This window comes from Tamandua tetradactyla, chromosome 9 (genome assembly GCF_023851605.1).
Source record: "Tamandua tetradactyla isolate mTamTet1 chromosome 9, mTamTet1.pri, whole genome shotgun sequence".
Taxonomy (NCBI): domain Eukaryota; kingdom Metazoa; phylum Chordata; class Mammalia; order Pilosa; family Myrmecophagidae; genus Tamandua; species Tamandua tetradactyla.
The window spans coordinates 85,416,539-85,434,152 of NC_135335.1; the positions used below are offsets into that span (position 1 = coordinate 85,416,539).

The 17,614-nt window shown below is 44.1% G+C and overlaps 1 protein-coding gene across 4 annotated transcripts in view; it reads right to left on the reverse strand.

Moving 5' to 3' along the window:
• CAPSL (calcyphosine like) overlaps positions 1-17,614 on the reverse strand; it is a 38,594-nt gene that overhangs the window by 15,054 nt on the left and 5,926 nt on the right. For all 4 annotated transcript variants that reach the window (XM_077115148.1, XM_077115150.1, XM_077115151.1 and 1 more), the window contains exon 2: positions 4,483-4,619. In XM_077115148.1, coding sequence (XP_076971263.1) covers positions 4,483-4,619 — 137 coding nt within the window. The remainder of the gene's footprint in view (positions 1-4,482; positions 4,620-17,614) is intronic.

Here is a 17,614-nt window from a genome sequence, read left to right on the forward strand (position 1 = left end):
TACTCTGTTATATATCCTCGTTGCAATATGAGGGCCTCTTCCTAACCTCTCATAAAGGGAAATAACCATTTAAAATACATATTTACTGTATGATTCCAATTATATGACATTCTTAAAAAGGCAAAGCTATAAAAAAAACTGTTAAAAGATCAATGGTTTCCAGAAGCAGGGGAAGGGAGCTGAATAAATGAAACCTGGGGGATTTCTAGGCATTGAAATTATTCTATATGATATTGCATTGGCTGATACATAACAATATGTGTTTGTTAAAACCCTTAGGACTTTACACCACAAAAAGTGAAACTTAATGTGTACAATTTTTTTGTAAAAACCACTGAAGGAGTCAGGGGATCCCAGGATGAATGCAGAATGTGACAAGGAATTTAACTGTATTATAAGTACAAGAAATTACCTTAAGGAAGCAAATTGGGAGAAAAGTTGCTAACCTAAGTAACCTTGAATATTAATGGAGTCTGTAAGACTAAAAGCAAAAGGAGCTACACATAAAACTGTACCCTAGTTGATAAGGTTTTTCCCACTGGAATACATGTTAAGAATTCTGATACTACTACACATATACACTGGAATGAACAACTAAGTAAATGGCTGGACGAAAGTGGGAGTCAGGTTTCCCATTGTTGGAGCGGAAATTTACAGGTAAGCAAGGGGAAGAGGCTAGAATGATCCACGTAGTATTGGATTAGAGTTGGAGACATCAGCATTACTCATGTTTAGCTTAATATACACACAGATGATTATATATGGAAATATTTATAGATAAGTTTGCACACACATATTTCTTTGCTTTGTCAGCTGAGAAACCTAGAAGCAACAGCCTCCCAGTAGCAATGACCATATTTTGCACCCAGATCTTAGTTTCTATTATAAATTTCTCCAATAAAAGGAACAGGATTCTTTGGTGAAATGACCAATTCTAAGACTGGGTCAGGAAATACCCAAGATGATCCTGGAGTATCTTGAACAACAAAAAGTAAGGAAGTGTCCAAAAACTTTAAAAAAAAAAACCCTACACTGATAAGGGTCTGCCACAGGGAAGCCACAGCCAACTGTGCCAAAGCCAGAATATTTGATGAACAAAATGAGTATTGTGCTATAATCCAAAGAATAAAATAAATACCCATGAGTCCACGTTGATGTGAATAAATGACTGAATAAGCAAATAAGTGAGAGGGAAGAGTCACCCCTTGCAGAAGAATTCCATATTATGTATATGGAACTCCACCCTCAAGGAAGGGGAACATACTTCCCGCTCCCTAAGCGTGAGCTGCACATAGTGACTTACTTCAAAAGAATAAAATATGGAGGCGGGGGAAGAGTAACCTTACCAGAGAGAAGCTTAAAAAGACTATGCTGGCCAAGGGTGATTACTGTCAACATCATCACCAAAAATCACATTGATAGGGTGTGCCCTTGATAGGATGTGATGAAAATGGCACTTTATCTCTACACTCTTCCTCCCCAAAACCAATAGCCTCAGTCTAACCATGAGAAAAACAGCAGATAAATTCCAACAGAAGGGCATCCTGCAAAATACTTGATCAGTCTTCCTCAAAATGTCGTCATCAGAAGCAACGAAAGTGTGAGAAGCTGTCACAGCCAAGAGGAGATGAAGACTTACTAAGGAAGCATGACAAGTAAATGTAATGTGGTGTTCTGGTTGGAGCCCTGGAACAGAAAAGACTTCATCTTTTCTGAACAAACTATGGGCCTTATCAATAACAACATATCGATATTGGTTCATTAACAGAAACCAATGTACCACACTAATGCAAGCAATAAATAATTGGGGAAACTGGCTGAGGGGGCTTATAAGAATCTCTGAACTATGGTCTTCATTTTTCTGTAAAGCTAAAATTGGTATAAAAACTAACACCTATTGCACACTCACACTCACACACACACACACACACACACACGTAGCAGTTTGCAAGCCCCTATCTCCCAATTAAAGGAAAGCATAGGTCCTTCAAAAATCATATGGTGCCTTATATTTCTTGGTAAGATTTGTAGAATCTAGTTTTTAGAAAGCGAACATGGCTTCTTATCTTCTCAATGTACATCCACTGACTGCCCCAAAGTGGAGACACTGTGCCAGGTACAAGAAGCCTCCATTTGGAAACATGCTCCATTATCTCCAGCTATGTCTGATCAACTCCAAATATTTGGCATCCATATTTCTCCTATTAAAGAAACCATACATGTTTTAATTTTATTTAGTTGTACCTCTTGAGGTCCTTCCATTGAAACTCATCCCACCCAACTGTGGCTCCCCTCTTATGCTAACCTCCTGCACCTACCACCACCTTCAGCAGAGACTTGAGAGGCTTCTATTTTGCTGGTAGCCGTGTAGATAGAGCGCTGACTCAGGTTCAGAAAGCCTGGTTTCTGTTCCAGTCCTTCCATTACAACTTAACTTAAATGACCTTGGGCAAGTCTTACAGCCTCTCTGGGTCTCTATTTTCTAAATAAAAATTTAAAAAATAAAGGAAAAACTAGACCCAGTTGATCTTAAGTTTCTATTAGTGCTAAAATAAACATTATTAGTTTTCAAGTCACAACTTGTACCTTTCCCTAGGTTAGTTCTATGTAAAAATGATAGAGTCTTAATCCTTCGCATTTCACAGTTCACTTTGAAAACAAGAACAAATACGCTGAAGAAAGAGATCACATCCACTGGAACTTAGGCTCTATGAGGGCAGAATCCCTGACTTTTGTTTACTATTTATTTACTGCATAGTAGGCCTCTATCAATATTCACTGGATTGGCTGGATAAATGAATGAATAAAATAATGAACAAACAGCAGTGCTACAAACAAGTTTATTTCCCTGTAAACTTGGAATAAATAAGGTATCATCAAGCCAGCAGGATAAGGAAGGGTTAACTCAGAAACGGGCATGATGTAGAGGGAAGTAAAAAGATACTGGTAACAGAATCTCAAGAGACTTCTACATTTAAGAGGCAGTTGGAAATGACTGAGGAAGAACATTAAGAAATGGAAAAAATGCAGTGTTGGGAAACCAGCTGATTTTAGTGGCAAAAAAATGAAGGGGTCAGGCTTTTGACAGATACTATCTTAATCAGGATTAAGCTCAAAACAGAATGGAAAACATGATGCCAGGAGAAAACACATCACAGAATGTCAAGTGTCCTGGAGGTTGGCAGATGGTGTAGCTTACCCTGAAGAGGAAGCATCAAGGGGATTTTACTGAGAAGGAATAAATGAGCAAAGAGGGAATATTACATGAAACAAGGGGTAAACCTGAGAAGACTGCTGACCCCACAATTGATCCTAAGGCCGGGTAGGCGGAGAAGGGATAGCCTCCATTCTAATGGAGGAGAGACTTAGGGACAGCAGAGACCAGTGAAGGGGAGGAGGGAGGGCACTTGTTACCACGAGGTGTCTGTTCACAAGAGACTGGTTCCCAGTGGAAGGGCTGGTAGGGATGTAGTGCAGAGGCGGTGTAGGCAGCAGAAGGGATTCAACTGAACGGCCGAGGGAAGAGAAGAGAGCGACGGTGGTCCCGAGGAGTCTGCCTGAGGACCATGGTGTGCACAGACGATGAAAGAGAAGCAGGTTGGAGTGACAAAATTGACAGGGAGTGGCCTGGTCTTCCTGCTGGAACTGGCATGGCCTGACTACCAGGGTCCATGTGGGCAGGCCTGGGCTTCTGACTGAGCCAGCTTGGTTGAGACTTGGGACCACTGAAGTCATGTTCAGCACCTCAAAGCATCTGAAGCCTCCCCCAAGCCTCTGGAAAAGGGGTGAGACCCCCTCCCATTAGTACTCTGGACTTGTATCACACAACCTCTCACACCGTTGAGATGACCCATTGCATAACTCTTCCTCTTTTTGGTCTGAGACTCCATAGGGCTTGGAGACGTCTTCTTCAGCATTGAATCCCCCTAGACGTGCACTACACCTGGCACACAGCAAGCACCAGATATAGTTTGTGGAAAAGAGCTGTACTGCATAGGACCTGCCTGTGGGAAGCTGACAATCTCCTTTGCCCCTGGATTTCTCAGGGCGTCCTCACCACCAGGGGACTCACTCAGCTGAAGACCCCCACTGGCAGCAGTTGTTAAATCATCTTACAAGCAATTGCAGTGCCCTGGACGGAATGGAGAGCTGACCACTTAACCTCCAGCTCTGCAATCATGTCTAAATCGCTCTTCCTTCCTTCCAGGCTGTATTATTACTCCAGCTTCAGGGAGTGTCCCTGCATTGTCCTGCTAGGTGTCCACTGGGCATGCTTCTCCTCTCCTTTAGCAGGCATGGTTCTTGCTGGATCTGTGACCAAGGGACCTCAGAGTTCAACTCCTCCACACTCTGCATTTTGCAAAAGAGGACCTGAGATTCTCGGGGCGGGGGTGATTTGCTGAAGGTCACAGACCTAGTATTAATCTTCCCTGGACTTTCCACCCCACCCCCCAGCCATCATTCCCCAGGTCCCAGTCGTACCTGCCCAGTCCTTTGATGCCAGCAGAGCCCCTGGCCAGGCACTGCAGACGCAGCCTTTCAATGGGATCCTTGACCGTGGTGAGCTTTTTCTTAGCCTGGATCGCCATCTCTCGGTCATGCCGTGCTGTCCCCGCCATCTAAGGAAAACCCACAGCCCTGTCAGCCGGAGCTCAGGTCTTATCGCCTGGCTATGGCTGGCAGGGCCCACAGCAGCCTCGCAGAGACGGAAATTTACATCTAGCTCCCCATCCCCTTCCCAGAAACAACTTCCCAGAATTTTCCATTTTTAACTGCACCAACTGCGTGCCTGGCATATTTATTACTTACTTTTCTAGCCCTGCAGACAGCTGGATTCTCAAGCCTGGACAATAATTTTAGATATACGGTCATTTTTATTTGTTCTTTCTTAATAAAAAAGAAGTCCCATTTCCCTGAATTCTCCTTTCTGAACTGATGTTCTGTGTTTTATTGCTTATTAAGGACTCACCATCTTTCCTTTGACCCTACATGTAACAGCCTCCTCTTTGGTGTGAACATTGGCTCTTGTGTTCTTACTGTTTTTGTTTGGTTTGGTTGCTTCTGTCTTGACTGAGATTCCTGTCCGTAACTATTGTTTCCCTCAATTAATGGGTTAGTCTCCATTAAACCTTCACAAGGTTTCCAGAACAGAAAACTGGCAAATAGACACCATCTCCCACCTGACACATAACTTTTTTCTACAGTTTGGCTTTTGGGTTGTAAATATTCAGAAATAGGGGAGCGGGATGGAGGCAAGTGGAAGCACCACCCCCTGCGCAGCACCTGATGAGCGGAGAAGTTTCTGCAGTGAGGATGTGAAATGCTGAGGAAGTACATGTGAGGGAAGAAAGAGCCCTGGCCTGGGAGCCTGGAGACCCAGGTTTGAGTCCTGCCTCTAAACCTATTCCTGAAGATGAATCTTAGGGTATCATAACCCCGCCCCCTGCTCCATGAAGTAAGGGATTGGGATTTGTGCTGGTTTGAAACTGTCATGTATCCCAGAAAAGCCATGTGCTTCTAATCCAATCTTCTGGGTGCAGACCTATTACAGATGGGGCCTTTGGATTACATTGAGATGTGACCCCACTTGCTGGAGTCCTGTAAGAGGGTGACTTTTTGGAGAAAGCACAGATGCTTCGAGACAGAATTATCCTGGGAGATACTAAGCAAGGACCTACTAGAACACAGAACCTGGAGAGAGCCAAGAAAAGATAAGAGATGATATCCAAAGTTTGCTCCAGAGAAGTGAAGAAGGGACGCACAGATGCTTAGAGAGGAAGCCACCTAAATCAGAAGCTGAATGCAGTGAACCAGGAACAAGGACCAGGAGATGCCAGCCACATGCCTTCCCAGCTGACAGGGATGCTTCAGACGCTGGCAGCCTTTCTTCCAAGAAAATATCCTCTTGTTGGTGCCTTAATTTGGACATTTTTCACAGCCTTACAACTGTAACTTGTAACTTAACAAAACCCCTTTATAAAAGCCAGTCCATTTCTGGTATATTGCATTCTGGCAGCATTAGCAAACTGAAACAGAATTAGATAACCTTTAAATTCCATCCCAGCTCTAACAAAAATCTCTAGTTCTCATATGGGACCACTGATGACACAGTAAATGGGGTATCCCAGAAGATTCTTCAGTGTGAGTTGTGTTGTGAATCAATGGAGCAAGAGGAATTGATGCTGCCCAAACAGGGTCCCAGGTGCAGAAAAAGTGGCAGGTTAAGATGGTTCTGCCCTCACTGAGCACCTGTCACCCGAAGGCATCCTCTTCCCTGCTCTTCATCCTGATTCCCACCACGTGGATGAAGATGGGAGCAGTTCCTCACCTCCTCTCGAACCCTGAGCTAAGAAGGAAGCCTCTTCCCATGTTGGTCCTTTACTCCACTTTAGGAAGAAATTGCTCTGCCTAAAGCTACCAGGAACTTTCCCCAGCCTCCATGAGCTGAGGTTGCTCAGAATTCCAGGTGGCCCACACGCCCCCCCCCCCCCCCCACCTGGAGATATGTCCATCTCCACTTGTGTCAGGCATGTCCAAATAGCACGTTCCAAATTCTCATCCAACAAGGACAGCTGCTGCCCAGATTCATTCATTTCCTTAAACTGACATTTGCCAGTACTATTTTATCAGCAGGCCATGCCTGACCTGGACCTGACAATTTCCAGTGCTGCTCCCCAGTTTTCCAACCTTTTAACTCCATGCTGCAGAAGTCCTCACTGGCAGGCAGTGTCTTCAGGCACAGGACCACCAATTTCCTCGGGTAGTGTCTCCCTCTCCCCCACTGGTCCTTTTCCAAAGCACTTTGCCATCCTGATTATTTTCCTCCAGCCACACCTGCCTCAGCCCCATACCACCCCCACTGTAGGAGTAGGAACTGGCAGCACAACTGCCTTCTCCTCTCTAAATCTACTTCAAGACCGTCTTCCTTCCAAGCATCCCTGTTTTCCTTCTCTCCTTTTCCACCTGGTACATGGCCCTGACCACTCATCTCCCAGCCCTCATTTCCTGTTTCTTCTCACCTTGCCTTTTCTACCTACTTTATTTTGTCCTTTATTTGCTCTTATTTGCACTGCTTGATTTCTTTCTTTGCCGGGGGGGGGGGGTGGGTGGAGGAGGAGGGGAACCATCTGTGGCAGCTGGTGGAGAGAGGGAAGCATAGAATAAAAGCAGGGAAGCATAGAATAAAATCCAGCTGTGGAAAGGAGGGAAGATTCAAAATGTGAGCCAAGCAAGGGCAGGTGTGGTCCCCTCTGAGACAGATGGACAGCAAAGGATAGAGCCCTAGCGGGCCCTCTTTGCCCACTTTCAGAACAATATTAAAACCATCTGTTGCTAGCATTTATTGTGCCCCTGCAATGTACCAAGCATTTACCCAGCCCTCACCAAAACCCCATGAGCTAGTTACTGTTATTACTTTTATTCACAATGAAAGAAATTGGGACACAGAGATATCAGGACACTTGCCCAGTTCACATAACTACAGGACACTAAGGCACCTTCAATATCATCGGCAACCCCACCTCCCCCCACCATTTTGCAGGCATGGAAACTGAATTTTGGGCTGATGAAGTAACTTGTCTGAAAGTCCCATCCATCATCAGAATATGGGGCCACTGGCTCCCAAGCAGGGCTCTTTCTACTCCACCACCTTGGAGGGATAATATAAAATAACTTCAAAGTGAGCAGGCCGCAGTGGCTCAGCAAGCAAGAATGCTTGCCTGCGATGCCAGAGGACCCGGGTTCGATTCCCGGTGCCTACCCATGTGAAAAAATAATAATAATAACTTCAAAGCATAGTTTGATGGAGCCAGTTATCCCACCTTCTCTCCCTCCTGAGGCTGACCCAGGCAAGTACCTCTGGAGTCTTTTTTGATAGTTTTAGGGGGTAAAAAAATACATTCTCTCCTGCTAACCCATCATGGTATTTGAAATGCCTCCACTAACCATTCTTTTTTCATTGTCTAGTGACCCAGTTCATCAACAAATAGCCAATATTTACCGTGTACTATCTCAAACGGTCAAGTGTACTTAGAGAAGCCAGTCCTTGGCTAGTTTAAAACCTTCATAGATTTCAGTATTGGAACCCCATACATTAGCAGAACAGGAAGCAGATAAAGCTTGCTATGAACCGGGGGCATGTGAAGAAGACGGGATTGGGTAGGGTCTTGCGGAGAAAGGGACTTCCTCCCGGCTTCTGAAGTTTGCACGTAGGCACCCAGCACCGGGACGAGGGTCTGTCCCCGAACGTATGCCACCGGCATCACGGTATTGTATAAAGCGTCCCTCACTCCAGGAGACCCTCTCGCAGCACCAGAGACCCTGCGTGGCTAGAGCAGAGCGCATCCAATTTAGAGACCAGCGAGGCTGCCCCCCCTGCGCGAGAACAGCAGCAGCCCTCGGTGATAAACGCGGCCGCAGCGCCGCCGTGTGTTGGCATAGCGTCTGCGCACTCCCCCGGCGAAGCGCTCTTTCCGGCCATTCATTCAACAAATGTCCTGGTCTATAGGGGGTTACCGCGCTGGTTGTGGAGGGAAAGGGGGAAGAAGCTAAGGTGGAAAGTGCGCTTACTGATGTGCACGTGCGGGGGTGGGGGGGATGCAATCACACTGCTGAGCTAAAACAAATCAGAAGAGGGACAGCTAATTTCTGTAAGAGTGTCACAGATGATGTCTAAGCTTTAACCCTAAAGGGAGGTGGTAGTTATGGAGGCTGAGGTCGTAAGGGTAGAAGAGGGAAGAACGTGGTATATTTCTGGCAGAATATGTACCAAATGCTAAGGCCAAAGTGAAAGAGAAAATAATACGAGAGAAATACAAATATTAGTATTATTGGAGAATAAGGGCGAGTGAGACAGAGAAAGAGAGTTGTGGGGGCAGGGGGGATGTGGAAAATGGAAATTGGGAAGAAAATGAAACTGGGCAGGTAAGCAAGTATCCGATCACAAAGGATCTGGAACAGCATGGGGGGGAGTTCGGATTTGGAACTGGGGAACAACCGGAGACCATACAGGGTTGTAAATAATGGAAAGAAAGTTTGAATGTTAAAAGACCCTATATTCTTTGGAGAATGGACTGGAAGGTGAGGCTGACCAGTAGCAGATCGGTGTAGCCAACCAGGTGAAAAGCAGTGCTGCCTGGGCAGAAGTATTGGCGGCAGGGACAAAGGGAGATGGAGAGATTTAAGATGGTGAATAACTAAATGTGTGGGGACGGGGGGGGGGGGGGAGGCTCACCCAAGATATCCAGAGTTCTTTGCCTGCCACCTGCTCTCCCACCCCTACCCCCCCAGTGGCTGGTGGGAAGAGACATTCACAGAGCAATGAATTGCAGCGAACTAGAGATGTGGGGCTCAGGCTAAGCTGCCAGCAGCAAAGCCAAAGCAGCCCTTGTAGCAATGCTCACCAGGTCTTCTCCCTTGAGCCCAGGTGAGATTTCCCCTGCCTACTATTCTCCGGAAGCGCAAACGGACTGCCGCTGCCAACGCTTTCAACCCGCCTGTGTTTCAAGAGTACTTGTGGAACAGGATATGGAAAGCAGATGCTGCATAGAGGGCTGCCTCGTTATTGTTTTCAGTAGGTTTAGTGGGAATCCACCAGATTTAAGTGAACCTTTTAGAGACTCTCAAGCACCAACCTGCATTTTATTGGGCTGTCTTTGGTTCATCCTGGTGGCAGTAAGATGAATTACATGCATATCATTTTTTCACAACCTTCAAACACAAAAGTGGCATTCAGAGGTGAAGAGATTGCCTTGCGCAGGGAAAGCACCAAGGTCTTCCACATCCGCTTGGTAGCATAATCCTAGGAAATTTCTCAAACTGCCCCATCCCCCCCCCCCCCCGTTTGGTTCCTATGACACTGCACTCCTGATTTGCATCCTTCAGAAAAAGGGTGGGTGCCTGAAGGAGCCAAGGGAGCTGAAACGATTTTAATGAACTGGAGACGAACTTTGGACAAGAAGAAAGCTAATGAAGAAAAGACAGAGTTAGATAAACGGGAGCAAGGAAGGCACTGCAAATGTCATGCAGGAGGGCAGAGGTGAGAGGGGACGGGGGACTGGGTGGAAGTAGCCTGTCTGGCTGGCAGGGGCTTGCTCCACAATGGATGGTACCTGGTTTTGCTTGGAGAGTCCTTCTTTGTACACACACACACAAGTGCACAAACACACGTCCCACTTAGGGTGCTGAGTCAAGGGAACAGTGTGTACTGTGACTGGAAACTGACCTACTGAGGAAGTCATGTAAACCTAGCCCTGTGAGAACAGCAGCTACCTGCAGGGCTCCAGTTTTTCCAAACACCCCTCCTGCCTCTCTGTGCCATCAAACCCAATCTCCCCACAGGCAGACCATGTAATGATTTTTACCATAAGCACATTTTTAGACATTTCTGTGATTGTCAAATCCCTCTGCTATTACTTTAGCTATTTTCAATAGCAAGGGATCTGGAGTTGCAATAATAAGTCCATGCACTTTTAAAGCATCCTGCTGTGTAGAGAGGAGAAAGGAGGAAGGCAATGTAGAAAATGGGAAGCTATCGATTAAACTGTAGGGTTTTAAGCTAGTTCTAGCAAGATGGAAACATACTTGCCTTCTCTCAAGTTCACATCCAAGTCAAAGTTTTTCCCATCCCTGCCAGTTCAGGACTAACTGTGGGCATCGGGCCCCGCAGTGGGAAAGGGGGATATGATGCTATTTTCCACTCTTGGCCTCTCTACTTGGGAATTGGATGAAAGACTGAAATTTTGGTTTAGACATAATGCACCTTTTAATATTTGAAATGTCATCCAAAGATGGAGGCAAAAAAAAATGTTTAGAAGCAATGATTGGAAAAAAAGTCAACCATCTCATTTTTGTATCCACACTTGACTCCAGTCCCTTCGATCAACTTTTCCCTACTATACAGTAGATGGCAAAAACCTGTGCTTCCTCAAGAAGTTTCCCCTTAGTAAGAGCCCTTTCTGGAATAAATATTGAATCCTATGTGCCGAGTGTACCCTAGTAGGAGGATAAAGAGGGACTAGGTAACAGTGCCTTCCCCACCCTGCAAGAATAACATTTAAGACTCAGAAGGTTTGAAGAGAGAATTAGGCAGACTTAGTTTCTACAGTACTGGGAGACCCCAGAGAAGATATAAAGAAAGGTGTGTGTCCGGGATGTTCATATTACTTCACCTAAACCATTGGAACGAATTCAACTGAACAGATCCTTACCATCTCTGGCTGTGCAAGACACTGTCCTAATTCTTTAGGTGATGCTAGAGGGCAGTAATTTCCAATCAGGGAAGATTTTGATCCCAAGGGAACATCTGAAAATATCTAGAAACATTTTGAGTTATCACAAATTGGAGCAAGATGTGCATCTGGCATTTAGTGAGCAGAGGCTAGGGATGCGACTAAACATCCTACAAACCACAGGACAACCTCCTCCCACTAGAAAAAAATCACCCCATCCAACTGTCAACAGGACCGTGGTTAGGAGTGATAGTGTAGAGAAGACCCGAGCCCGTCAGGAATGCTGTTGAGAAATGAAGTTTCCCACACCCCACATCAAACACAGTAAACTGGAATCTCCAGGTACAGGTAGTGGGGATCTGCTTTCTAATGTTTCCAGGTGGTTTTCATGCCTACCTGAGAGTGAGGACCTAAGCTATAGGAAATACAAAGTCACCCTCTGGTAAAAAGAATGAGACCTTGTGGGGGGGAAGATTATAGGAAAGGCTATGACAAGACGTAGGCCAAGATAAAGTCACGGAGAGAAGTGTAATAAAAGTAACTGCAGCTACGCTAGGGGCCAAGCCTAACGTATTACCCACATTAGCACAGCATCTCAGAGAGCAGGTCCTTTAGACTATGATCACCCTATGACAGAGAAACCAACAGAGACCCAGAGAACTGGGCCACTTGCCTGAGAATGCACCTCCACAAAATGGCAGAGTCAGGGCTTAAATCTAGGTCTGTCTCACTAAATCAGTGCCCTCAAGAGCTATGCTAAAGCGCTGACACATGGCTTTGGGAACTCAGTGAATGCCCATGAAATAAGATGAAGGAAAGGAAAAGCTTCAAGGAACAGATTGCCTTGGGATGCTAATAGAATTTCACCACAGAGCAGGAGTGTGGTCAGCAGAGCAGGGCAAAGCCAGGCTGCCCACTGGTCATCAAACATGACCCCACTCTACACTCAGGGTCCCTGCTCATGTTTTCAAAACTTTTAAGGCTCAGAGTCAAGTCTTGGTTGAGAAACAATCCCACTTAGTTTCTTCCCGCTGCTGCAGAAGCTTTTTGTTGTTATTTTGTTTGAGGTAGTTTTTTGTTGTTGTTGTGTTTCTTGAAACCAAAACACAAAGTTTCTGTGCTGATTATCTTCCATAACATTTACTATTTTTCCACAGATTATTTTTATTCACAATTTGCACAGTGTATGGATATATGGATGCCTCTGGCTTTTTGTTTGGATTGCCAACTCTCATGCACCCTTGCAAGTATCACAATATTTAATCTACACTCTGGTGACATAAGCATACTGTGGAAATAGCATAGATAATGTTGTCAAAGTCTGGCACTTTACCAAAGTTTCTCTGTGCTGAAAGGCATTTTCTCAAAATGTTTATAATTCATGTTTCAGCTACTGTTGATAGGCTTCCTTAGAGCCCATCTAAATGCTAAGTCACAGCCTCTTCTTTCTACTCATCTTTGGTGCGTGAATTAACCTAATGGCACAATTTTAAAATAATCTTTCATAAATATTATTGTTAAAGGTGTTTCCTCCATACGTCTTCTTGATACTTCATTTTAGTTGTTCAGCCAGGGCCACGAGAAATGCCAGGCAAGGCAGGCACCTCGGGCACAAGGCTTAAGGAGGTACTCACTCTCAGGATCATGCAAACGTAGACCCTGCATTTGCCCAACCCTGAGAGTGAGTGCCTCCTAGTGTGTCCATGGCACCTGCTTTGTCTCTCCCTAAGCACCTACTATGTGCCACAAAGTGGCAACAAAGGTCCCTACCCTCAAGGAACTTACATCACTGAAGTAATTTGAATTACAGCTGATTTTCCAGATATTGCCAACTGGTTAATCCTCAGGTCATTCCAATCCCCCTTTCCTTGCTGCCCTGTCCTTTCAGATGGGTGACTGAACCAGAAGTTCTGTTGAGGGGTTCTGGGAAAGCTCTCCCATCTCTTCCACCTTCCTCCTGCCAAGAATGTGATGTCTGGAGCTGTGGCAGCTAATATGCAATCATGAGGGAAGGGCCAAGAGAATCACAGCAATACCAATCTGGGATCCTACCATCACTGAGCTACTGAACCAAAGCCCAATGCCTCACTTACGCTTATAAGACACATAAGCCCCTATTTGTTTAAGCCATTATTGATGATGTTTCTGTTGCTTGAAGCCAAAGGTATTCTTTCTTTTTTTCATTTGGGTGTAATGTTTATTTTCCTACAAGAGGTTTTTTTTTTAACCATATAAAAATTAATCCAATCTTAGTGTATCTTTCCAATAAATATCTCAATTAACCCTGTTCAGCAAAATCTGAGAAGATGTAAAGGCAAGTGGGAAGCTTTTAGAGATTAGCTCATAAAATATTACCATATGTAAAGCTGTGGCTATGGAAGCCAACACAATTTAGAAATTCTATATTTAAAATTGTTTTAAAAATTATATCTAACTAACATAGTTTGTCCTTCTTTTTTTGTTTTTTCCCCTTTTTGTGAAAAATAACATATATACCAAAAAAGCAATAAATGTCAAAGCACATCACAACGTAGTCTTAGAACAGAGTTTGCTACAGGTTACAATTCCACAGTTTTAGTTTTTATTTCTAGCTGCTCTAAGAGACTGGAGACTAAAAGAAATATCAATATGATGATTCAGCAATCATGCTCATTTGTTAAACCCTACCTTCTCTGTATAACTCCACCATCAGTTTTGATCTTTCTCCCACTCTTTTGGGGTATTTCGGCTAGGCCTATTCTAACTTTTTCATGTTGGAAGGGGCTGTTGATAATATGGGAAAGAGGGATGGAACTACTTGATGTTCTGGAGAAGCTGCCCCCTCTGCATTTCAGGACTTACCTCGTCCAGGAACCCATCTGGAGGTTGTAGGTTTCTGGAAAGTTACCCTAGTACATGGAACCTTAGTAGAATCTTATATAACTACCTAGGAGTTCTTTAGGATTGGCAGGAATGGTTTTGGTTGGGGGTTGGCAACTTATGGTATGTAGCAATGTCTAACTGAAACTTGCATAAGAGTGGCCTCCAGAGTAGCCTCTCGACTCTATTTGAACTCTCTCAGCCACTGATACTTTATTAGTTAAATTTCTTTTCCCTCTTCTAGTCAGGATAGCATTGTTGATCCCATGGTTCCAGGGCCAGACTCATCCCTGGGAGTCATCTCCCATGCTGCCAGGGAGACTTTCACCCCTGGATGTCATGTCCCACATAGTGGGGGAGGGCAGTGGTTTCACTTGCAGAGTTGGGCTCTGAGTAACAAAAGAGGGTCCTCTGGAAGCAACTCTTAGGCATACCTATAGGTGGGCTAAGCTTCTCTGCTACCTACATAAGCTTCACAAGTACAAGCCACCAGATCAAGGGCTTGGCCTATTGACTTAGGTATCCCTAATGTTTGACACAGTATCAAGGGTTTCCCTGGTGGTAAAATTTAATGGTTCCATAAGTGTCCTCCCATCCCTCAGGGGACTTTGTCAATACTTTTTTGATTATCTGCTTAATATACTCTGGGATGTATCCAGGTGTTACGTTAAGCTACATAGGATCAAAGGCCCTCATTCTTATTCTGAGCTCTCTGTGTTTGGATTGGTTAAATGATCTATCCAGCAGGCTGAGTTCTTGCCTGCCATGCTGGAGACCCAGGTTCCATTCCCAGTGTCTGCCCATGCAAAAAATAAATAAAATATAGATAATGTCTTCCTTACGTAAGCTAAGGGCATTCTTAAATGAGACAATTGACAAATGCTTATTCCTGCTGTGTTTGGATTGGCCCTGGATATTGACCATTACCTGGGTAAAATAACTAGCAATTCACTGTGAGGAGAGATTCAGCTTACCCTGAGAACTGAGAAAAGAAAGTAACTCCATTATAGCAGAATTTTATCATTAGCTAGCAGCCTCTTCAGAAGTTTTAGCTTATGAAAGAAAGTGAGGAAAACTATTCAGCATGATACTCAAGGATCCATGCAACTAATGCAATGCGGTGCAAGTCCAGGTTTAATAAGGTATAGGGGCCCCAGGGGTTTCAGGCACACAGAGTCCTTGTCACCATGAGCATGCTCTGAGAATCTCAGGAGACACATGCTATCTCAATAGCACTAGCCTTACTGTCTGCTTATGCATCCCGCTCTGTTCTGCTCTGCTTTGTGTCTCCAGGGCTTTTACCAGGAAATTACTTGCCATCTATTTTGAGTCAGGTCAGCCTGCCAGATGAAAGATCTTAAAGAAACAGAGTAAGAAGATACCTAACTACACGAAGGTAAGCAAAGGGTTGGCTGGATTTATGTACAGAACATACACATATACACACAAGCATGCACACACACATAATAAAACTTTTGTTCCAGACTCCCTGGGTTGAATGACTATGTTCTTAAAACCAATCAGATAACTTCTAAATATTCCAGCCTTGTCCTCAGACAGATGATTTCACGTCATTGCAATATATCTTCCTTTATCCTTTTATTTTTACAGCTCTCCTTTAAAGTCACAGCTTTAGCTACAGATTGCCCATTTGCAGCCATTAGTCACCAAAATCACTTACTTGATAACTACTTTATAGTTATTTAGAAGGCTTCTTTTGGAGTTGTCAGTTTAATGTTTATTTTATAACCACTTAGAAATTCAGCCAATTCTTTTGGCATCCTAAGTGCTCTAAACTCATACTTCCAGAAAATTAAAAGGTTTTAGTGGGTAGAAATTAATGTCATAATGCCAATATTCATGTAGGGTGGCGTAGCAGTTATGAATTGAGTACAGATCCTCAAAACAGAGTCTGACTAGGTTAGGCTACTCATAACAGAAATCAGCCATTGACTGTGGAAATGAGAGAGGTTTACTTTCCACTCATTCAATTAAGCCTGGAGATAGGCCTTCAGGTGGATACCAGGTTCTCACTATCTCTCTACCCTACGTTTTTACTCTCAAACTTAACTCAAATTACAAAATAACCAAAGCAGCTCCAACCATTACATCCACATTGCAGGTGGCAGAAAGGCGAAAGGGGCAAGGACAATTAGGATGCATCTCCGAGCTATCTGCAGCCTTTCAAGTGATTCCCAGAACACTCCATCCAGTTCCTCCCACTTATATCTCATTGGCCAATCTTGCAAAGGAGGCTGGGAAAACTGGCTTTTGGTTGGCTACTTTGCTAGCCTCCAGGTTCCGCTAATAAAGGAGATTTCTGGCTGTTGAGTAAGCAACTCTAGTTTCTGCTGCAGTTGGCAGAGTCAATAGAACTATTTCAGAAAATATGGGAGTAAGCACTTATAGATCAGCTGGTTCCGCAACAGCCTCCAGGGCCTGAGGCTTTTCTAGACATACAGAGCAACGAGATCACCCCTAATAGAGGAGACTAAGGCAAGCCCTAGGAGCAGAAGTTAGCACATACATTGTGATTTCTCACATCTCAACCTCTGATCCCTCAAAGCAGATAAGGTTTACCTTTCCATGGGCAGTGTGCTGGCTTGAATCTGTTATGCACTCCAGAAAAGTCATGCTCTTTTTCTTAATCCAATCTTGTGGGAGCAGACCTATTGTTTGGGTGAATCTTTTTTATTAAGTTGTTTCCATGGAGATGTGACCAACCCATTTATGGGTGGGACCTTTTGATTAAATGGTTTCCATGGAGATGTTGCTCTACCTATTCAAGTGGGTCTTAATCTGCTTACTGGAGCCCTTTAAGAGGGAATCATTTTGGAAAAAGCACAGAGCTGACACAGACAGAAACATTTGGAGATGCAGAAAGAAAATGTCCCTGGGGAAACTGAAACCCGGGGCCAGAGGAACAGCAGATGCCAGCCCTGTGCCTTCTCAGATCAGCCTTTCTTGAGTCATCTTTCTCTGGATGACTTAGTTTGAACATTTTTATGGCCTTAGAACTGTAAACTTGTAATTTAATAAATTCCCTTTATAAAAGCTAACCCATTTCTGGCAGCATTAATAAACCAAAGCAGGCAGTTACGATGGATACCCTCAATTCAGCAAACACCACCTAAAATGACCTAGTCCAGGGGTTATCAAACCACAGCCCATGGACCTATTTCCCTTTACTTGGTTTTGTAAATAATATTTTATTGGAAAACAAACACACACATTTGTGCACATCTTGTCTCTGCTTTTGTGTTGCAAACGGCAGAAATGAATAGTCGTGACAGTAAACATTTGGCTGGAGAAGACTAAAATAAATACTCGCTGACTCTCTATACAAAAAGTTTGCTTATCTCTAGACCATGCAGAAAAATAATAACAACAAAAGCAAAGGTTTATTGAGTACTTACTTCACATCAGGTTCTCTGCTAAAGGGGTGGCCTAAGTTTTAAAAATTACCCACAGTTTGTTTAGAACAGAAAATTTGTCCAGTATAAAGAAAGTTTTGATAATAATGCTTG